At 45.3% G+C, this 23,443-nt stretch overlaps 1 protein-coding gene across 1 annotated transcript; it reads left to right on the top strand.

The window, feature by feature from the left end:
- The first annotated feature begins 3,315 nt into the window (after positions 1-3,315).
- On the top strand, positions 3,316-6,977 carry LOC123019749 (vomeronasal type-2 receptor 26-like). Its single transcript, XM_044422810.1, has 3 exons — positions 3,316-3,579; positions 4,445-4,555; positions 6,078-6,977. The coding sequence occupies exons 1-3, from the start codon at positions 3,316-3,318 to the stop codon at positions 6,975-6,977; spliced, it is 1,275 nt and encodes a 424-aa protein (XP_044278745.1).
- Positions 6,978-23,443: the final 16,466 nt, after the last annotated feature.

The raw sequence follows: 23,443 nt of genomic DNA, 5'->3' as shown, positions 1-23,443 counted from the left end.
TGCAGCCTCATAAAGAGGACTAACTACATGTTTTTCTCCCTCTGTGCCTTGAGACATTCAATGGGTCCAGCAGCAGTGAGGATATCGCTCTCCTGTTGGATGATTAAAAGTAGAATGATTGAAATTGTTCCGGTCAATGCACTAGAGAACACCTTCAGATTTTTCTTGAGCCAAAAAACCAACTTACAAAATCAAGGGCAATGTCAGGAGACCTGATGCTTTGTGATTGAGGAAGTGGCTTCAAGGCAACCTTGCAGTCCTCTTGAGGACCGGGGCTGAGGCTGAGGACAGGCTGCAAGATTCAGGGATGGTGCCTGTGTGCTGTTTAGAAAAGCTCCCTGGGTTCACAAGTTATTTTATCTCTTGGACTGCATAGGCAGAGTTTTCTGGTTGAGCTGGTTCAGTGGGTGAGAAGAGTAGGCACACAGGTATATAGGAATTTAGCCAAAGTATCCCAATGCCAGTGCTTCTGCTGCTTCTACTGCTGTCTCATGCAGTTTCCAAGATGCAGAAGACAAATTGTCCTGAGAATATGTTTAGAAAAGGAGCATATAACTATTATCGTTCAGGAGACTACCTGATCAGTGGCGTTGTTACTTCACAGTATTTTAGCCGTCAGCCACCCTATGTCTTTCATGAGTCACCAGTAATGCGGAGGGAGAGGTAAGTCATGATGCCCACATGCTTGCCGATCTGCACTCCACTTTTGCCTCTCTCTGGGAGACAGCCTATAATTCTGGTGCTGTGGTCCTCCCCTTGGTGTTTCTTCTCTGCATTTTGTCCATTTTGTGCTTTCTGAAGGAAAATTGGGAGGATCAAGTACAGCAGGCTCACATCTGTCTGGCCACCACTTGCATGGTTTCAGCCTTAAGGAGAAACATCTGCTTGCTTTAACAGGCAGGGCAGGATCCAGGCTGCATCCAAGGGGGCTTTTCCTTGGAGTTGCTCGAATCACTGCAACCATTGTATGGCTCCCTGCCACCCCTGCCTCACTGCCAATTGTGCAGTAGCAAATGAGTTGGATGCCTTTTAAATGTCAGCTCTTCTAAATGAGATAGCACAAAAACAATTGTGGACAATCTGTGGAGAAGTCAGGCAGGGAGAATGCCAAGCTATTTTCCTTGGCATGAGGGTGGGACAATTTCCTTCAAGTATTTCCCCTTGGCATCTTGGGGATGAAAGAGGATCTCGCTTCTCAAGTGCTTCCTTGACATATGCTGCTGGAAAAGATCAGCCAGATGAATGTTCTGTCTGCGATTCCCATGCTAATGATGAAAGGCTCAAATACTTCTGCCAGGGGGTAAAATTAATGTCAGTCTCCCTACTTCAGGGGTGAAAGGCAGGTCTTTTCTCTGCAGCCTTGTGCAGCTGTAGATTGAGATAATTATGTGTATCTGTGAATATTTGAGGTGCAAATATTTTCTGCAACTCCTTCAGGGGATTGGGGTGCATCACCAGTTGGGCTTTCTAATGTAACCTTCAGCAGCACAAGAAGACATGAATATAAGAACAACCATGATGCACCACACCAATGGTCCATCTAGGCCAGCTTTTGATATAGGCCGTAGGAACCGGGTGCCAGTGGGAATACCTAAAAGTAGGAAGTATGACCCTGCCTCTGATAGAGATGTGTAAGCAATCAGGTGGAAGGGTAGAAATCCAACACGATCCTTGGGTTTGGATCCCCACACTCCAGCATACTTTGCAGCAGCCCAGATTCCAAGTTCCTAATGAGTGTGCCCTGCTTTGTGAGAAAGTCTACAGGAACTGAACCCCACATTTGAGCAAGCAGCACCCCCTCACACACCAAGCACAGCTGCCCTTCTAGAGGCTGCAACTGATGCCAAAAGAGGCAGTGGTGAGGGGTTCACTGGGAATGTGGCCCCATGACTGCTGGCAGCATCCCTCTCACAGGCCAGGAGCAGCTTCACTGAAGCAGTAACAAGGGATGAAGAAGGTTACATAATGGGGGGGTTGCAAGCATTCATGGACATCCTCTCAGGTAAGCATAGCAAGGAAGAACAGGCAGAGCACAACTGGAAGCCTGCACATGCTCAGAGGATGGATACTGAGAAGTTTCATCCCAACCCCATCCTTTGATAAAAGAGGCAACATAGAGCCTCCAGGAATGCATCCTGGAAAAGTAATCAAGGTTAGTGGCCCTGACGGGTTGGTGTGAACACTTGAGTTTTCCAAATTTGCTGGCATAATGAGTGTTGCACTTTTACTGCATCGTTTTTTAGGATTTTGAATAGGACAGCTGGAATACTGTCTCCTGCATTAGCTTTGTTGTTGCTCAGACTTCCTAAAGCCCACTTCACTTCACATTCCCAGATGTGTGGCTAAAGGTCAGGAAGCACCCCATCATGGTTATCAGGGACGTTAAGTTCTTTCTTGTATAGTTTTTCTGTGTAATCTTGCCACCCCTTCTTAATCTCTTCTGCCTTTGTTAGGTCCCTGCCATTTTGGTCCTTTATCATGCCTATTTTTACATGAAACGTTCCCTTTATGTCTCCACTTTTCTTGGAGAGGTCCTCTCCATTCTATTGTTTTCTTCTGTTTCTTTACACTGTTCATTTAAGAAGGTATTCTTATCTTTTCTAGGTATTCTCCAGAATTCTGCATTCAATTGGGTGTATCTTTCTCCCTTGCCTTTTGCTTCCCTTCTTTCCTCAGCTATTTGTACAGCTTCCCTGGCCAGCCATTTTACTTTCTTGCATTTCTTTTTCTTTGCAATGGTTTTAGTTGCTACCTCCTGTACAATGTTGCAAAGCTCCATCCATAGATCCTCAGACACTCTATCAGATCTAATTCCTAATTCTATTTGTCACCTCTTCTGTATATTCAGCAGGAACATGATTTAAGTCAAACCTGAGTGGCCTTGTGCTTTTCCCTACTTTCTTCAGTTTAAGCCTAAATTTTGCAACAGGGCCTGCAAAGTAAGCTGACTCAAAAGGGAAACCATCCATTCTACTTCCCCACTCACTGTTGCTGGTGTCAGTGTTGAGCATGGAAGAACCTCACTGATTGTGCAGCACATAAGATTGTATTCATGTGGAACATCTTGCAAATGCAAACTTACACTGTGGGCTGATGAGAAAGGGAGAGTAAATTCCAGAAGTCATGACCAGGGAATCCAACAGATTCCTAGCCATGGCTACACCTGCAGCAAGTGAAAGCCATCATTTCAGTGTGTGCTGTGTGAATGAATCCTTCTCTTTATATATCTAGAATCTCCTCTGATTCCTCTTCATAGAATGAATCCTGATTCTGTAATTCTTGCACTGCAGTTTCCTACAAGTGAGGCACTGGCGCATGTTGTCCTTCTTGTTTTCCATCCATGAAATCAACCAGAATCCCAGCCTCTTACCGAACGTCAGCCTGGGCTATGACATCTATGAGAGCCATTCTGATGGGAGAACAACTACATATGCCATGCTACATCTGCCTTCTGGTGGAGATGGCTACCTTCCAAACTTTGGCTGTGGGAAGAAGAACCTGCTGGCCATTCTTGAAGGAACAGACTCAGATGTCTCTGCTCTTATTTCAGTCATGTCAGGTATCTACAAGATTCCTCAGGTAGGCTCTGGGAGGGGAAGAGAGGCCAGCTGCACCCAAATTCAGCTTGCACTGGCTCAGCTAAGCGCATTTCCATAAGCCCTTTCTCCCACTGAGGAATACAGAAATTCTGCAAAAAGCTAATTGCAGGATGTCATTTTATGTTGACCCATGCAGATGTGTATACATGTGGAAAACATATAGCAAGGACACAAGTACATTGTGAAGAACAAAAAGTTGTACTTGTTAAATCAAAAAACTTTGGTCCTGAAACAGTATCCCAATGTGAAAAACACTTTGTTTACAGCTTAGGAAGTGGAAAGGCAGAATACATAATATTTGTCAACTGAAATCTCAGCCAAAGGCATTTCAAATCCTTCTTGGTCTGTGAGCTATAAAAAATCAAGAAAGGGAAATCCTGCAGAGATCAAAGTCTGAGCCACTGGAATGCCACAAGGTAGCATTCTAAAAAGGACTCTGCTATCACAGCACTTTGATCATTGAGGGATAACTTATTTCATTACTTCCATCAGCCGAGTGCTTTGAAAAAGGAGAAAATAACTATTCTTTCCAAAAATGAAAGGAAAAGAGTCATCTTGGGATACTAATCTAGTCTAGTTTTTACTGTTCTTGTCTTGGCATTTGCCAGGCTAGGGTGGGGTTGGGACAGGTCTTGTTTCCCTGCAGAGAAGGGCCCCACATCCCCAAACAAATTTTGAATAGCTAGTGTAGGGAGGAGATGTTGAGATGTTTTGTCCCTCCCTTCTTCTTCAACTTATGCTTCTCTTCTGATGGGCCTTTAGTTAGAGATTTCATGTTCATACGATTCTGATGTTAATGCTAAAGAAAAGAGTGCAAACTACCAGGCACTTCCTCTCTTTATTAGATCAGTTACGGCTTGTTTAACCCTGTTCCGGAGGATCACATGCAGTTGCCATTCATCTACCAGATGACCCCAAAGGAAGAAACCCAATACGTGGGCATCATCCAACTGGCTGTGAGTTTTCATTGGACATGGATTGGTTTCTTTGCCCCAGACACTGAATGTGGAGAAAAGTTTGTGAGGTCGGTGGTCCCAATGATGATCCCTCATGGAATCTGCATTGCCTTCACAAAAAGGATACCACGAAAAATCATAGCCAGAAGGGCTAGACATGCACATGAGGGCTAGACATGCACATGGTGGGCATGACATGAGCAGAGCTGGCTGGAGCTGGGGGTCAGACTGGACGGCTCAGGAGGCCCCTTCTGACTCGCTCTGTTTCTATGCTCACTTTAGCCACATTCAAAAATAATTTCAAAAGGGGGATGGCTGTCACTGGGACTAGATTTCCCACTGGGAACATTCAAACCTTGTGATTCACTTTTGAGAAATGGATTTCTCACATTCCTCCTCCTCACTGCTAGGTGGTGCCCCATTCCAGGTGCGTGGAGAGCTGTCGCACAGGTTATTCCAGGAGGGCTCAGGAAGGGAAGCCACCCTGCTGCTACGCTTGCGCCTCATGTGCAGAAGGGACCATCTCCACTCATGAAGGTGGGTCTCCACAAAGGAAACGGTTCTCCCTTCAGGCAAAGGGCAAATGGCTGAGTCTGTCCAAACTCTCTATGTTTATTTGGGTACTGTCCTGATACTGATCTGAAAAGAAAGTTTACTGAGCAAGCTACAGCCTTTTCAGTTGTGGCCACCTCCAATGGAACACCCCACTCAGATGACTCACCCACTGCCAAAGGTGATGTGATCCCAGTAGCAGGGGAAGCCATCTCTATTTGCTCAGCCATTTGAGCAGTGTTGATGCTTTTGTTCTTTCCAACATCTCACTTCTGATGGTCCTCTTCTTCTTAGGATTTAATTGATGTTCATTTTTAGAAATTATTGGTGCAGGATAGCTTTTGAACTGGAGAAAGTATCCAGGTGTAGCCCCAACCATCTCCACTCAATCATCCCTGTGATCTTGCTGTACAAGCAGCCCTTCCAGACATTCTGCATGATCCTGATCCTCTTTAGTAACTGGCACAAGCCACCTACACAGCTCTGCATAGAAGGCAGCATAAAAGTGAACTAAAAGAAAATGAAGGAAGGCCACTTCAGCTGGGTTCAACAACCACTTGTTTTGGTGATGCAAATGGGAAAAAAACAGATATACTCCCAGAATCTTTTTATTTATATATTTGATTTATACCCTGCCCCTTTAGCCAGAATACTCAAAACTTTACCATCACTTAAATGAGCTCCCGTAGACACATTACTTCTGACTGTCAGGTGCTCCATGATGTCCTTCAGAGATGAATGAGCATGTCCTGCAATGAGAGGGCCTTGTGTGATACTGATGCCACAGACACATGCTTGGCAGCGAAAGGTGTGTCTTCTCCCTTAAAACATTGGCATCTTTCCCTTCAGATCACACATGATTACATTGTGATGTCTCCCACATCCCCTTCTTTACCAAAGGAGTAGATACTGTTCTGAATTGATGGTGGCAATGCTGAAGTGGCTTCCCTTCCTTCCAGATGCAGAGCAATGCAGCAGGTGTCCTGAAGATCAGCACCCAAACAAGGACCGAGATCACTGTGGCCCCAAGAGAATTACATTCCTCTCCTATGAGGAACCTTTGGGGATTCTCCTGGCTACATTTGCCCTAATTTGCCTTTTAAGCACAGGTTTTATGTTTGGAATCTTCATTAAATTCCGAGAAACTCCAATTGTCAAAGCCAACAACAGGAACCTCTCCTACATTCTCCTCATCTCCCTCCTGCTTTCTTTTTTGTCTTCCTTCTTGTTCCTGGGCAAGCCAAGCAAAGTCAGTTGCCTGCTCCGACAAACAGCGTTCAGCATCATCTTCTCAGTTGCCACCTCAAGTGTGTTGGCCAAAACCATCGTTGTGGTACTGGCCTTCCTGTCTACCAAGCCAGGGAACAAAGTAAGAAAGTGGTTGGGAAAGAGCTTGGCCAATGCCATTGTCATTTCTTGTTCCAGTGTTCAAGTGGTCATCTGCTCCATCTGGCTGGGCATGATTCCACCTTTCCCAGACTCTGACATGCAATCCCAGCCTGGACACATCATCCTACTGTGCAATGAAGGATCTCTCATGATGTTCTATTCAGCCCTTGGTTACATGAGCTTCCTGGCCGCCATCTGTTTCACAGTGGCTTTCCCGGCCAGGATGCTGCCAGGGGCCTTCAATGAAGCGAAGCTGATCACCTTCAGCATGCTGGTTTTCTGCAGTGTCTGGGTGTCCTTTGTGCCCTCCTACCTCAGCACCAAGGGGAAGTACATGGTGGCTGTGCAGGTCTTCTCCATCTTAGCTTCCAGTGCAGGGTTGCTGGGCTGCATCTTTCTTCCCAAGTGCTACATCATTGTCCTGAGGCCTGATCTGAATACGAAGGAACATCTCATGACCAAAAGCAAGGATACCATCTGACTTTAGTGTATAGCTTGGGAGTGGGACCCTGGATAACTGCTAATAGGATGGTCTTTTCAGTTGTAGCTCCCAGGTGGACGAATCTGCCCTATAGAGAGGCTCACCTGGCTACCTACTTTGTGAGATTCAGTGCCATTTGTATTCTTTTGCTTTCTCTGATGCATCAAAGTTCTTCTTCTTCTTCTTCTTTTTTTGTTCTAAACATGCTGAAATTTACAACGGTTCTTATTTGAGGTATGAAGGTTTTGAAAGTTTTATGTTTTTCATCTGGCTGTATTTTTCTGCTTTTAATTTCTGTGAACCATCCAGAGAGATTTGGCTTTTGGCTTGCAAAAATAAAGGAGAATATATATAATAATGCAGCCAACACTGCCAGATCACTTTTGTCAACACACTCATGAATTTGAGTACACATCCTATCATCATCACCACCACCACCACCATTTAATCACTTTGCACTCTTCACCTTCTTGCTTCTTGCATGGTAGGCAAAGTAGCTCACGAGTCATTTCCCTCTCCATTTTATGCTCTAAACAACAAATTTGCAATGTCTCTGACCAGTGAAAGATCATGTTTGGAGGTTCAAGTGGATTAGAACCTGTGTTTTCCCAAACAACCAAAACAGTAAAGCTTGAGTTCAGAACTTGTGCGTACAGCTTGAGGGTCGAGACATTGTGTGTCCAGAATGAGTCCATCTCTTTTCTAAATCTCTGGTACAAATACAATTTCTCTCTTTCAGTGTGGAAGCTGCTCCCTGGCTCCCTCTTGCCTCTTTTCCCAAGGCTTCCAAGGAGAGGGAGAAGAACAAGGACCTACACATCACCTGTTCTGTCCCCTGAAGGAATTGGAGGACTGTCCTCCTCACCAATCTCCTCCTGGATGGGTTGCTGTGTGATCTTGCTGGCCCAAGCCTTCTTTGTCTTGGAAGAACCTGGTTCCTTAGCCAGTTCCTCCTGGACTGAATAGTGTGGATGAGAGATGACTCATGGTCATCCCACAGAGGATCCCCTGGATCTGAATTCCGCTCGACACTGAGCTTGGCGTTTCAATTTCCATATCTGCATTTACAAATCTGATCATGCATCATCATGCATTAATCTGTGTGGTGCAAACTGACAGCCATCATTTTTGTCGCCTCTTTTGCATTTGTTTTGCATCTTCTTAAATCTTGGTGCTCAGTATTCCAGATGAGATCTGACTAGTGAGGAGTATAGGGGAACTACTACTCCTTGTGATTTGGAAGTAATAATTTTGTTATTGCATCCCAAAATGGCACTTGTCCTTTCGGGAGCTGCATAACAGTCTTTGCTCATATTTAGCCTATTGTGCAGAATTACTCCAATGTCTTTTTCTTTTGCTGAAGTCCCAGTAGATTAGGTCCACAGTGTTCCCTCTGTCAATTTGGGAGGTTACCCAGAAAAAGAATGAGATTAAATTAGACTGACAGGATTTATTTTTGATAAATCCATGCTTGTTTATATTAATCCCTTCATTTCATTCAAAATGCTTGCAGATAGATTTTTTTTTAATTTGTTCAAGTATTTGTCCAGGGACTGATGTCAGACTAACTTGTCTGTAGTTCCCAGGTTCATCTTCTTACCTCTTTTTGAAGATAGGGAGAACATTAGCCTTTCTCCAGTCATCTGGCACTTCTGTTTTCCAAGATTTATCAAAGATGATAGCCAGTGGTTCTGAGAGTTCCTCCACTAGCTCTTTTGTTATTTATTTATTTATTTATTTATTTAACATTTTTATATGTCGTTCTGTGCTAAAGTCTCTGGATGTCCCCCATGTGGACTACATCATTCTTCCTTTGTCCTTTCTATTTTTCTTGAACGGGTTGTATGCATCAATTGTCAAGTTCTAGTCATGTGAGTCATCCCATCAATTTTCGTTTTTTCCCAAAAAAATCATAACTGCCCTCATATACTATGAGCTCATGTTGATCATTTTCTGTACTCTGGTAATTGGTGTAGAGAAAGTCAAGTTAGTTCTCGTGCCCTGGTTTTCTTTCTAGGTTTATTGGGAGAGTGGTTTTGGGCCCTGCTTGAGTTTTTTTCTCTGTTAAGATATAAATTCTCTGCCAGGTGATGGTATGCCATGCTGCACATCTCCCACTCCTATAGGTTTTAGTTTCAAGCTCTCCTGATTAAGTTTTTCATGTAGTGGCCAAACATCTGCTTCCCATACTTTGTGAGATGTAGCCCAATAGTCCAACTTTCAGGAAGCTTAGCTTGTGGTTGCAGAGTCCAAACCTCTCTTTATGGCTCCACCCTTGCAGCCTGTCATTCAATAGTGAATGAGAAACCCATTTCAGCCTTGTTTCTGTTGGGAAAATTCAGATATATCCTGGCAGAAAAGGTTTGCTTATATGTGCCTTTGTAGTATAAAATCAAATCTACTTCTTTTTTTCACAAAGCAGCAGAATTTCAAGCCAGGTCACTGTTTAGTGCTGCTGTTCATTTAAGAAGATGGGATTCTTAACAGGACTGAGAAGCTACTGGAGGATAACACTGTCAGTGAGGAAATACCTGTGATCTCATCCACTTTAGAAAAACTGAAACAATGGTGTAGCTCTTTCACAGTGGGTTCCTCAAGTTGCTTAAAGTGATTCAAGAGTTCACCTGCTTCCACTAGTGCAGAGACATCTTTTCTAGGTCTTCTGCATCCTTTACCCTGTTCCAGGGAGTTTCCTCATTTTCCCTTCCCTCAGGATCTCTTCTGCTGCCTCAGCTTTCTGAGGAAATACCTGTGCTCTCATCAGCTGCAGAAAAGCTGAAACAATGTTGTCCATTTGATTCTGAATGGACCCACCTAAGCATCTAGTCCCACAGAGGCAAACGGTTGCACAGTGTGGTTGTCAAACCAGATTTCCCAAATGGTTCCTCAATCAGACACATTTCCATGTTTAAGCAGGATCCAAACTCCAAGAGGTCTACTCAATTGACAGCTCAATAAAGTAATGAATAATGTTTCTCACTTATTGATACCAGTATTTCTGATCAGATTGGAACTTTATTTATTTATTTATTTATTTATTTATTTATTTATGGAACTTCTATGCTGCCCCATTCGTCGAAGCCTCGGGGTGGCTCACAAACATAAATAAATATCATATAAGAGAATATAATTTAACAGTATAAATTAAGTCACCCTGGCCAAAATAAATAATATTAACAATTAAAACAATGTTTGAAGAAAAAGGTTTTCACCTGGCACTGAAAAACATATAATGACGGCGCCAGGCGGACCTCTCTGGGGAGTGCATTCCATAGATTGGGCACCACCGCAGAGAAAGCTCTCCTCCAAGTATTTACCCTCCTAATTTCCTGCACAGAGGGTTCTGGGAGAAGGGCCTCTCCTGCTGATCTCAAGGGGCGGGCAGGCATATATGGACGTAAGCACTCCTTCAGGGAACCAGGATCCAAGCCATTAAGGGCTTTATAGGTCATCACCAACACCTTGAATTGGGCCCAGACTTCAATGGGAAGCCAGTGAAGCTGACGGAGAACTGGAGTCATGTGAACATAATGCCCAGTCCCCATCAGCAGCCTGGCAGCTCTATTTTGAACCAATTGAAGTATCTGGACCATCTTCAATGGCAGCCCCACCTAGAGCGCATTACAGAAGTCAAGTCGGGAAGTCACCAAAGCGTGTGTCACTGTCGCCAGGCAGTCGTTCTCCAGGTAGAGGCGCAGCTGATGTATCAGCCGAAGCTGAAAGAAAGTGCTCCTTGCCACCGCTGTCACCTGAGCTTATGTCATGCCTAAAGACATCAGGATGCTGTTGTGCTTCCACAATCTGGAAGCTTAACTCTCTGTACTGGTGTATGTGACTTGAAGGTTATAAAAGGGTCTGTACATGGGCTGTGACTTTGTAGTTGATGGTGAAGTCCACTGCCTAGTAGCATGCTGTCCTAAGTAACTGCAGAGGTCCTGGGTGATCTTTCAATAAAACTGCTATGGTTCAAGGTGAAAAGCATCTTTCCTAAGTGAACCTGGTTATCGAATGTCATGTCTGCCTTTGAGGCTTTCTGACATTTCCCAGAATGAGTTTTTTGGGAGGTACTTATCAGAATAGACACTAGTGGGACAATGAAGTCAGGTCCTGATATAGGAGAAGCACATTACCACAATGTAAAGGAGAAGCTAGTCCACATCAGCTAGCATTGGGTCTCTGTCTAAGGCCTGACAAAGCCAAATCCTCCATTTGTTGCCCTTGCATGGAATCCAGGGTGGGGTCAGCAGCTTTGCAGAGACATTTTCCCCTCCCTGCACTGCTCCCGGAGCTGCACCGAGCCCTACAGTGTTGAGGATTCTGCTCACAAATTACCACAATCACAGTGATTAATGTTGCTTCTCTCCAAACCTTGAGGGTTTTCCCCTGAGACCTCTTTTTGCTCAAGAATGTCAACAGCAGCATCTCATGCTCGATGCAAAACATGTTCACTGAGGCTGCAGAAGTCCAGGCATGGGTGGTGTCAAGATGACCACTGTGCTCCTGAGGTTCTGTCCTGAGAATCAGGGAGCTGGGTAGGGAGGGGAGGGCTCTACCAGCATGAAGCTTCCACCCATTCCCTTCAGATTGGAAGCCATGCCTTTCCGCATATGCATTGGTGACTCCCCTGCCCCCCCCACCCACACACGAACACCATCCAGTGCCAAAGCAAAGGTGGGAGCTGGTTGATCATTTGCTAATTCTGTATGTCCAGGAAAGTGGAAACACAGAAAATAATCCCATGCCATGCTGATCCCAGACCATAATAAAATTGATTGATGGGTGCTGCATCAGGGAATGGGTTGATCTGTCCTGTGCTGCCAAAATAGCATGGCTGGCATCATGCCCTTCCATAGCTGACTGGGAGTCTGCCCCCTTGGGGGACCTGCGTCCCCCAGCATTGGCTTCATGTAGTATCCTTGAATTGGTGAATTCCTAGAATAGGAAAAAGGCACCGAGGGAATGCAGAGCGTCCACCCTCAGTTGAGCTCAGGGATTTCTGCATGGGGCCCAGTGGCCTTGTCTTCCTCTCAACTGTGAGCGTACAAACAAAATCAGTGCTGGCCACTCTAGAGTCCATATAGAGGCATATTGAAGCTGAGACATGGTGGAAAGGTCAAGTGAGGAGGGCAAGGACAGTGAATATTCTTCATCTGTTCTTTTCTCAGTGCTGGTTCTTTTCCCTGTGGTTCCAGTTTCATGCTTTCATAAGAGAAGCTGGAGTTTCTGATGTTTCCACAGAGGGACTGTGTTTAGGTGAGCATGGGGGGTTTTAACACAAGTCAGATATTTTGAATAGGGTACCCTGTCCCAACTGTTCTCGTGGCAGAGCAAACATTGGGAGCACAAAGTGACAGGCCTCCTCAGATGTCCAGCTCACCATTGACCAGAAGCTATTGTGTCTCTCAGGCATTTCAGCAGAGTAGGAGGACTGACCTGGATCCCACCATGTGAAGCCTAATCAACATGTCAAATGCTACATTCAAAGCTGCTGGGACAATGCTGTGCCTGCTGATCAGGAGCTCAGTTGTTGGGAAATCATGTTCACTAAACACATGCACCAAGTATGACATGGATTGACTCTGTCAAGGAAGCCACAGCTTGGAATTAGCAAGAACTGAGCAGGGTTGCCAAGGACAAGACATGTGGAAGGGCCTCCATTGAAGGGTTGCCACAAGTCAGAGATGGGGGTCAACTTGGATGCCAGGAAGTACTTCCTGACAGTTAGAACTCCGAGAGTATGGAATGGTCTTCCATGGGACGTGACTGAAGCCCAGTTGGTGAGGGTGTTGAAGGATAGGCTGGACATATGCATGGTAGGCATGTTGGGAGTGGAGCTGGCTGGAGCCAGGGGTCAGACTAGATGACCCAGGAGACCCCTTCTCACTCACTCTGCTTCGATCTCTATATTACATTTATGTCCCATTTTTTTTTCTGTTCAAAGATCCAAATGCGGTTTAAATAATTCTTCTCCCTCTCCTTCATAGGGAAAACTCAGTTTACATTGCTCTGCATTTCCAGTCTTCTTCTCACAAGGAACTGAAGGTGGCCTGAAAGCCTCTCCTCCCCTCTATTTTATCTGTGTTTCTATAACATAGTGACTGGGCCATGTTTGCTGATGACACAAAGTGTTTATGGTACTTACTACATGTCCCCATTATTGCATCTGGGTCAGTATCTGGGGCCTAGCAAATGCTGCAAGACAGGGGGCACCCCAGCCTTAGCTTCACACAGACACACAACACACTGGAAATGCAAAAGGAGAGTCTATTCAGAAGGAAAGAAGAGGCAGGTACAAGAACTCCACACAATTTTACCAAGGCACCAAATGTTCTTCTGGCTTCCCTATCTTTGTCTCTGTTCCTGAAGGGGTACTGAGTCTTCTGCTTCGAAGGGTATGGAAAGAAAGAAACTCATGTGGGAAGGGTTACCTGTCTGTTGCTCCTCCTGCCCAGGATATTCTCAACTCTTGTGTAGTCAGGGGTGTGCAAGGAACTGGGGATATGCAAAGAATTTCTCCTGCATTGGCAATCAGTCCAATTCCCAGGGCTCAGTGCCAAGGATTCTGATCTACTCTGGGGAGGCCCAGTGCTCCAATTCCAGGTGATGTGCCCCTTGCTCACCAGCAGTTGCTAGGAGTGGGAAGTTAGAAATTGAATCAGCATGGCCACTGAGCCCCATCAAGATTATTCCTGTCTGGCTGACAACCTTTCTGTAAGGTTGCCCAAAGGTAGCTTTCCTGACTTCCTACCAATCCCCACCCTGCCTGGGAGTGGAGGGGAGCTCCGAAAAAGCCTCTGATTCAAAAGCTCCTCACCCATCAGGGAACAAATCTCACTCTCCCTACACAACATCCCTTTTTTGCTTTTTCCTTGCTCCAAATGGCAGGAAATATTTTGGTTTGGATGTCTGATGCTGAGGCAACTTGTCATATGTAGACAATTGTGCCAAATGTCCAGAATATCAGAAGCCCAGCAATAGATGGAATGCTTTCCCTAAGGAGATTTGCCTGGCACCATCTCTATATTTTTTTCAGCACCAGGCAAAGACTTACCTCAATAAAATATATTTGAATAATTGAATCCTCCCATGGTGCCACTGTGATCTCATAGGTAAATTAATTTTTTGGAATCCTGTATGGTAATAACATGTAGATTTCCCTTCATGGATCACTGCCTTGTCATGGCGAAGGGGCTTGTGCAGCTCAATGAAGTTATGAGCTATGTCATGCAGGCCAACCAAGACAGACAGGTTGTAGCAGAGAGCTCTGACAAAAGATGATCCACTGGAGAAGGAAATGGCAACCCACTCCAGTATCTTGCCATGAAAACCCCATGGACAGTACCAAAAGGCAAAAAGATATGATGCCGGAAGATGAGTCCCTCAGGTTGAAGGTGTCCAATATGCTACTGGGGAAGAGCAGAGGACTAGTACTAGTAGCACCAGAAAGAATTAAGAGACTGGATCAAGGTCAAAAGGACACTCAGTTGCGGATGTATCTGGTGGTGAGAGTCCAATGCTGTAAAGTTTGATACTTGTGGCAAGTTCTTAAAGAGATGGGAGTACCAGACCATCTTATTTGTCTCTTGAGAAACCTATATGCGGGTCAAGAAGCAACAGTGAGAACTGGACATGGAACTACTGATTGGTTCAAAATTGGGAAAGGAGTTCGGCATGGCTGTATACTATTGTCCTGCCTATTTAACTTATATGCAGAGCACATCATGAGAAAGGCAGGGCTAGATGAATCACAAATTGGAATTAAGATTGCTGGGAGAAGTATCAACAACCTCAGATGTGCAGATGATACCACTCTTTGATGATGCTTGTCTGCCTGCAGAGAAGGGCCCCACTTTCCCCAAACACATATTAAATTCCTATTGTAGAGATGATCCTTCAGATGTTTTGGCCCTCCATTCTTCTTCACCTTTCACTTCCCATGTGATGTGTCTCTGGTTAGAGATTTCATGCTAATATTGTTCTCATATTCATCCTAAAGACGAAAGAGTGCAAACCACTAGACTCTTCCTTTCTTCATTAGATCAGTTAAGGCTTGGTTAACCCTGTTTGGGAGGACCACATGCTGTTCCCATTCATCTACCAGATGGCCCCAAAGGAAGAAACCCAATATTTGGGCATCCTCCAACTGGCTGTGAGTTTTCACTGGATATGGATTGGTCCCTTTGCCCCAGACAATGAAAGTGGAGAAAATTTTGTGAGGTTGGTGATCCCACTGATGATCAGTCGAGGAAGCTGCATTGCCTTCACAATAAGGATACCATGAAAGAACATACTCAGAATGTCTCACAATGATGTCTCTGCTGTGTGGGGTCAAGTGAATGTGGTTGTTTTCTATGCAAACTGTCACTATGGCTGCGGTCCAATTCTCATGATGCATGAGATCCTTCAAAGTGAACAAATTGGAGGAAAGGTCTGGATCACAACTGCTGTGCCAGACCGCAGCATTTACTTAATGCTTGATCCCAGTTCCTTTCCTGTTCTCCATGGTTCTTTGTCCATTATGAAGAGCCCATGAAAGACAAGACTTGACCATCACTTTCCATTTTCTAATGCTATGGAATCATTTTGGGAGAATGCCTTCCATTGTTTCCACTCAGAGCATGTTTTTTCCAAGAAAAGTTGATTGAGCTACTGACAGAAGGAGAAGTTGGAGATGCTCCCTCAGGAGAAGCTGGAAAGAGTCTTTTCACATATAGCTTCAGTACTTACAAAATTGTCCAAATGGTAGCCCTTGCCTTAACTGCTGCATCGTCATCCCAATCCAAGCGGATATTCATGGCTGGAAGAGGAGGCAGACTGCAAGTGCTGAGGTTGCAGCCCTGGCAGTTATTTCCTTTCCTGTTCTAGTTTCACAGTAAATGGCAAAAGATTTGGGATTCAGCTGAGCAAACACATGTTACATGACATTATCTTCTATGTGGCATGATAGTTCAGAAATATAAATTGAGCCTACTGTCATGCCTTTGCTCTCCCCTCAAGATGCTACCGAGGCTTGTATTAAAAAACATCCTGCAAGCATTTGTACTTTCCTCTGTACCCCTCAGGAATGCAGTGTTTGGTTTCCTGAAATTACTTTCAGTCTCTTTTTGCTTTCTTTGTTGATGTACTCAGGTTGATGCTGGTGTTACAAGGGAGGCCTTTCAGAAGTCTGTCTACTCTGCTGGCCCTATCCGTTCCTCTGTAATGCCTCCGACCTGTGTCCTTCTGACGATTTCCCTTAGTGCAAATTCCAAAGAAACTTTAGTGTGCAGGTCAAGTGTGACAAACCCACCCTTACACAGAGCACTGGAACCTCCTGTTCCTGGGGTACTACCATTTTCTATGAAAAGGGTTCTAGACTCCATTAATTTAAGTAACTAGTAGAAGGTGTAGTCAGGTCATTTGCAGGCAGTGTGGAGGATGCCCATGTTCTAGAGGTTGTTGGTCTAGCTCCAGAAGGAATCAGACTTGGTCTCCTGATGTATAACCCTCATAGAGAAAAGTTTATGAGCTTGACACAGTTCTTTCTAGCAGCTCTATCGATCCACTTTGGTAGGCTCATTCCTGGTATCCTGCTGGGCTAGCTTCATTTTGAGGTTGTTGTGGGTCCTGTATTTCAGTGGTTCTGCTCCACCCTGCACAGCTGGTTTTAGAGAGGTCAGTGCTTGACCTCTCAGCCCCTAAGCTGTTCAGACCCACAAAACTTTTTCTTGTTCACAATCATTCTTTTGAATGGAGAGAAAAGCCAGCTTGCAGATGAGATGTCTCTATGTCCCATTTAACTCTGCTTGTGTTGTGGCCATGACAGTCCCTGACTGCCTGGACTCAGCAATGCACTGGATGAGGTTCAGTAAAATGTTTTTGGATCCTCGAAAAATAGAGCCTGTGATCAAAATATGGTGCAGGAGGAGAGCTTGGTGGTTCCTTAGGACCAACAGAAGGATTAAATGGTGAGTCCTGCAGCAAGTCAGGCAAGGGCTTGATGACTTTGATAGGTTGTGCTAAATTCTCCATGAAAGAGCAGTCTCTGGCCCATTCTACAAGTAGAACTCCAACCCTGGCTGGATGATGGAGTCACTCTGGCAGCTCAAATGCTTTTGCACCTTTTTGGATCTCATTCTGTCTGTGAGAATTCATGGAACAGACAGTTTGACACTCCTGGTGGAGACAGGCATTGGTCAACTGAACCCTACTGTATTGCAATGTGCTCTGTGGGGAGCTACTCCTGAAAGAAGTATGGAAGCTGCAGCTACTGCAGAATGCCGCTGGTCAGGGGCCACTCCACTTCTTTAAGGACCCCCCCCCACTAAAAGTCCTGCCCTGGAGGCCCATCTTCATCTGTGTAAGGCTGGAGGGATCAGGTTGGAATGCTGGGATACTGTGCCAAGGGAGCTTCTCTTCATGATACCTCTCGTTCTGCCCATCAGCAAAGTGCTAAGAGAGAAAGATAGATGCAAGGAAGCTAAGTGCCAATGGGATGTACATTGCCTTCAGTACATGGAAGGTTAGAACTCTGAGCAGGCCTTTCTAAAATATTGACCATCAATAGATCAAATATCAACCCAGAGAGCTCTAGTGTTATGGAACAGTATACAAATCTAATAAAGGAATGTATGCCTGAAGGAAGGAAGCACAGAAGGAGGGAGGGAGGGAGGGAGGGAGGGGAGGGAGGATAAAATTAACTTGTTGTCTTCTTTGTCATTCTAGTTCCACACTTTCTTAAGAGGAATCTGGCATTCTTCCAAGAAAGGCTTACATTTGGACTAGCATGGGTGCCTGGAAGCCCACTTTGATATTGTGAATTGGGTTCTGTTTCCCAATGATACCCCTGGAATGGTGACCATTGGAGCTGGATGAGAGGGGAATTCCCAGGAAAACAGCTCAGCATCAACCCTGAAGCCATTGTGTGGCCCAGGCATTTTATCAAGGTGGGGAATATAATTTCTGCCTTATTATTAGCATGTGAATCAGGAAAGATACATTAATCTGAAGGACAATATATTTAGGACATCCATCATCATTTGCTGAACACTTGTCTGGGGAGGGAAGAGCATCATACATCACGCATCTTCTGCTTGTGCACATACATACAAAATCGCCTTCCCAAGGGAACATCCTCATTGCAGCAGAGGCAGGGGAGAAACCCAGTCTCCCAAGCCTTCCCATTTGGGGATTGCTGCTCCATTTTCTCAATGCACAGGAGGTGGCATGAGAAAAGCCCTTCAGTGTCCCTCCCATCCTAGCCCATGCTGCCAGGAAGCTTGGCACCCATCACCATAAAATGTGGACCTAGAAAAACCAACAGCTATTGTGTGCAGTGGGTTGAACATTTAGCTGTAAAGGGAGAAAACACAGCAGGTTGACTGGTAATGAAGTAGTGAGATTAGCATCCATGAGGAGAAAGGGCATTGAAAGACAAAGTCTCCTTGGGAATTGTCCAGACATCCAAGGATGGAGCTGTTCTCAACTGTTTTTCCATGTACTGCCAAGTTGTCTCCAATTTCGGGCTCTGTGGCCCTTTTATTGGGGATGCGGCAGAGCTCCTTCTTGCCTCCACAGAGATTCACCATATGGACTGACCTGCTGTGGAGCTCACTGGGAGATTTAGAAGGTGGTGTCCCTGGAATGCTGAGAACTGGCAGCTCCATTTCTGCCCAGACAGCAGAATTAAGGGAAGACATGCACCATCTGAAGCTTTGTCGGGTGCACTCAGTAGGGTCAAGTTGCAGATTGCATGACTGACTAGTTTGGAGGCACAAGAATGGGGGAGCCTGGCTGCTCCCAATGGCACTGCATTCTCTGTGAAAGAAGAGGACATGTTTCTGGATGCATCACAGGCAGCAGAGACCCAAGTGACTACTGGGGCCTGGAGCAAGAGGCAGCATCTCAGGGTTTGGTGTCAGCTCTGCCTTACCCTTGAGTGGTAGCCTGGCTTATATTCTCCATGCAATGGGAACATCATGTCTATATCAATGCCATACACTGTATGAGGGGCTAGAAAGCTCTCCTATGTCCCCTCAGTCTTCTCTTCTTATGGCTAAATTGCCCAGTTCTTTCCATCTCTCCTCATAGGGCAAAACTTGAGTCATTTTTGTTGCCCTCTTCTGAATCTTTCCCTGCCTGTCTTCATCTTTCTTAAACTTTGGTGACCCAAACTAGACACCACACTTCAGATGAGGCCTAACCAGTGCTGAGTAAAGTGAAACTAGGACTTTATGGGACTTGGACATGAGACTTCTATTTATGCAGCATTTGCTGTTAAAATAGTATTTGCCCTTTTTGCAGTTACATCCTATTGTTGACTCAAATTCAGCTTGTGATCTACAGCACTTCCAAGATCCTTCTCCCTTGCGATATTCTTGAGCTGAGTATCCCCCCTCTGGTAGCCATACATTTGGCTTCCTTTTCCTAGGTGAAAACTTTCTGTCTAGCACTCCATCCTATTGAGATCATACTGAATTTTACTTTCCAGCATGATAGCAATTTTGTGTCAACTACAGATTGAATAGGCATTCCCTGAACTTCCTTCTCCAATTCATCAATGAAAATGTTGAAGAGTAACAGGCCCACAAATGAATCCCGAAGCAGCAAACTTGAGACCTCTCCCCAGTCTGAGAAGGTGCTGTTGATGAGCATTCTTTGAGTCTGATTCTGGAGCTGGTTGTGGATCCACCTAATAATTGTTCTATCCAGCCCATTATTTGTTTATCAGATGTCATGAGGCACTCTGTCAAAAGCTTTGGAAAAGTCATGAAAGCCTGTGTCCACAGTATTTCTGCTGTCCATTTGGGAGGTTTCAAATATGCTGATACAAATACACATAATTTTAGAGAAAAACATTCATTAAGGGAAAAAGAAGAGCTACAAAATTCCATTTAACTGGGAGTGCTTCCTTTGGAGTCTTCCTCTTCTTCCTGATGATGCTGATGAAGGTGATGGAACAGAGAAAGTGACAGAGAACAGGAAGGAACCTTCTCAGTTGTGGCCCCTCAGTTCTGAACAAGAGATGGACTTTCTCCACCTGCTTTTAAGCCAGCAGTCAAATCTTCCTAAATAACAGGAATTTGGGGCAATTCTGCCACTTGTATTCATAGTTATTAATGATGAATGACGGCTTTTCTTGCTGCTCTGCACCAGCACGCTGCATGGGTGCTGTTGGAAAGCTTCTCTGCAAGTTGCATCTGTTCTTCGAGGAGGGTTTGTGAATTGGTTCCGTCAGCAAACTTTTTATTATTATTATTATTATTATTATTATTATTATTATTATTATTATTATTACATTTCTATGCCGCCCCTTGCCAAAGCCTCGGGGCGGCTTACAACACAATAGAATACATTGAAATACAATAGCACATAATAAATTACCATTAAATACAAAAATATAAAAAATACATTGAGTTGCAAACATAATAATATAAAATTAAAATTATCAGTATAAAAAGTAAATAAATAATATAGGAGGAGAAAAGAGAAGGAAGAAGAAGTTACCCTGGCCAGATCATATATTTTAACAATTAAAATGATGTTTAAATAAAAAGGTCTTTACCTGGCGCCAAAAAACCAGTAATGACGGTGCCAGGCGGACCTCTTTGGGGAGTGAATTCCATAGGTTGGGCGCCACCGCAGAGAAAGCCCTCCTCCGAGTACTTACTCTCCTAATTTCTTTCATGGAGGGTTCCCAGAGAAGGGACTCTCCCGCAGATCTCAAAGGGTGGTCGGGTATATACGGAAGTAAGCGCTCGTTCAGGTAGCCCAGACCCAAGCTGTTTAGGGCTTTATAGGTCATAATCAACACCTTGAATTGGGCCCAGGCTTCAATGGGCAGCCAGTGAAGCTGACGGAGGACTGGAGTCATGTGAACATAACGCCCCGTCCCCGTCAGCAACCTGGCAGCTCTATTTTGCACCAATTGAAGTGTTCGGACCGTCTTCAGGGGAAGCCCCACATAAAGTGCGTTACAGAAGTCTAGGCAGGAAGTCACCAGCGCGTGTGTCACCGTCACCAGGCAGTCGAACTTCAGGTAGGGGCGCAGCTGATTAATCAGCCGAAGCTGAAGGAAGGCGCTCCTCGCCACCGCTGTCACCTGAGCTTCCAAAGAAAGCTCTGGGTCGAGGAGCACTCCTAAGCTGCGGACCTTATCCCTAAGAGAGAGTGTGCACCATTCAGGACCAGGTCAACTCCACCCTCTCCGAAGCCCGATCCGCCAACCAACGGGACCTCCGTCTTGTCTGGGTTGAGTTTCAGTTTATTGGCCCTCATCCATTCCCTTACCTCGGGCAAGCACCGGTTCAGCACAGCCACTGCCTCACCTGGATTAGTGGAAAATGAGAGGTAGAGCTGGGTATCATCAGTGTACTGATGATTCCGCAGCCCACACCTCCTGATGACCTCTCCCAGCGGTTTCATATAGATGTTAAATAGCAGAGGGGATAGAATGGAGCCCTGTGGTACTCCATGGCATAGCTGCCATGACGCAGAGACATCGTCCCCCAGCACTACCTTCTGGAATCGACCGTTGAGATAGGAGCGGAACCATTGCTAAGCAGTGCCTCCAACCCCCAATCCCGCTAGCCTATCCAGAAGGATACCATGGTGGATGGTATCGAAAGCCGCCGAGAGGTCCAGAAGAACCAACAGGGATGCACTCCCCCTGTCCTTCTCCCTGCACAGGTCATCGTACAGGGCGACCAAGGCAGATTCAGTACTGTACCCGGGTCTGAAGCCAGACTGAAAAGGATCCAGATAATCAGTTTCATCCACGAGTGCTTGGAGTTGTCCCGCCACTACTCGCTCCAACGCCTTGCCCAGAAACGGGATGTTGGCCACAGGTCTATAGTTAGTGGCCATCTCTGGATCCAGTGACGCTTTCTTCAGGACTGGTCGTATTACCGCCTCCTTTAAAGGGGCAGGCACTCGATCCTCCCTCAGAGAAGCGTTAACCACTTCCAAGATCCATGTCCCAATCCCGTGCTTGGAGTTATTTATTAACCAAGATGGGTCTTGTGTACTCTACATCATAGGAAGGATTTCAATGCTCAAAGTGTTGAGTACATGAAAGTGGATTCGCTGCCATGTGTAATAGATGAAATAGTCACACTCAAAAAGGGACTGGGTGGCCCTGGGACTAGAGATCCTGCTGGGCACATTCAAACCCTGTGATTCACTGTGGGAAAATGGACTCCTCACATTGCCCCTTCTCCTCACTGCCAGGTGGTGCTTTGTTCCAGGTGTGTGGAGAGCTGTCGCCCTGGTTATGCCAAACAAAGACAGGAAGGGAAACCATCCTGCTGCTACGCTTATGCCCTGTGGGAAAAAGGCACCATCTCCACTCAGGAAGAAGGGTCTCCACAGAGGAAATATTTTTCCTTTCAGATGTTAAAGGGAAAACCATTGAAGGAAATGGCTGAAACTGGCCAAACTCTCTCTGGGTAATTGAAAGGAGCAGTTCAGGGAGCAATCAGGGAGCCTTTTTAGTTGTCATTCTTGGTGAGGGTAGCTTTTGAACTCAGGACAGTATCCAAGTGGGACTCCAACCATTTCAATTCCATCCTGCCCCTACAATTTGGCTGTCCAAGCAGCCCCTCCATACTTTCTGCCAGATTCTGCCCCTTTAGTAGATATGGGGCAAGCTACCTGCTCAATCTGAAATGTAGACAGCGTAAAAATGAACTCAAGTGAGATGAAATAAGGTTACTTCCTATGACTTGAACTTAGTTCACACAACCACTTGTGTTCAAATGGGGAAACTGCAAAACTGCTACCTAAACTAGGTTTGCCTTAGCACAGTTTAACGTTTTCCACTCATTGGTCCATCCATCCATGCATATGCCACCCCTTCAGTCAGAATGTCCAATATGCACAATCCTTTCCTTGCCTCCTCAGTTTTGACTACCAGGAGCTCCATCATGTAATCCGGAGATTGACTGGCATGTGTAATGGTGACACCACAGACAGAGTTTTGGATGCTAAATCTGTGTCCCCTCCCTGGGAAATTTGCCGTCTCTCTCTGTCAAACAAGACATGATAACCTCCTCATGTCTTCTTTACCAAAAGCAGTAGATGCTGTTCTGGATGGATCATTGCTGGTTGCATTGCTGAAGTGGCTTCCCTTCTTTCCAGATGCAAAGCAGTGCAGAAAGTGTCCTGAAGATCAGCACCCAAACAAGGACCAAGACCGCTGTATCCCCAAAGAATCACATTCCTCTCCTATGAGGAACTGTTGGGAATTCTCCTGGTTTCCTTTGCCCTAATTTGGCTTTTAAGCTCAGGTGTTATATTGGGAATCTTCATCAAATTCTGAGAAACACCAATTGTCAAAGCCAACAACAGGAACCTCTCCTACACTCTCCTTGTCACCCTCCTGCTTTCCTTTCTGTCTTCCTTCCTGTTCATTGGGCAGCCAAACAAAGCAACCTGCCTACTCTGACAAACAGCCTTCAGTATCTGTGGTGCTGGCCTTCCTGGCCACC

The sequence above is a fragment of the Varanus komodoensis genome, unplaced genomic scaffold (assembly GCF_004798865.1).
Source record: "Varanus komodoensis strain SLA01 unplaced genomic scaffold, ASM479886v1 scaffold136, whole genome shotgun sequence".
Taxonomy (NCBI): domain Eukaryota; kingdom Metazoa; phylum Chordata; class Lepidosauria; order Squamata; family Varanidae; genus Varanus; species Varanus komodoensis.
The sequence above is the reverse complement of the archived record's forward strand: the minus strand, read 5'-3'. Positions and strand labels throughout refer to the sequence as shown.

Coding starts and splice junctions, on each gene's coding strand:
- LOC123019749 (XM_044422810.1), top strand. CDS start 3,316: ATGTTGTCCTTCTTGTTTTCCATCCATGAAATCAACCAGAATCCCAGC. Junction 3,580..4,444: donor GTATCTACAAGATTCCTCAG/GTAGGCTCTGGG, acceptor TCTCTTTATTAG/ATCAGTTACGGCTTGTTTAA. Junction 4,556..6,077: donor TGGGCATCATCCAACTGGCT/GTGAGTTTTCAT, acceptor GATGCAGAGCAA/TGCAGCAGGTGTCCTGAAGA.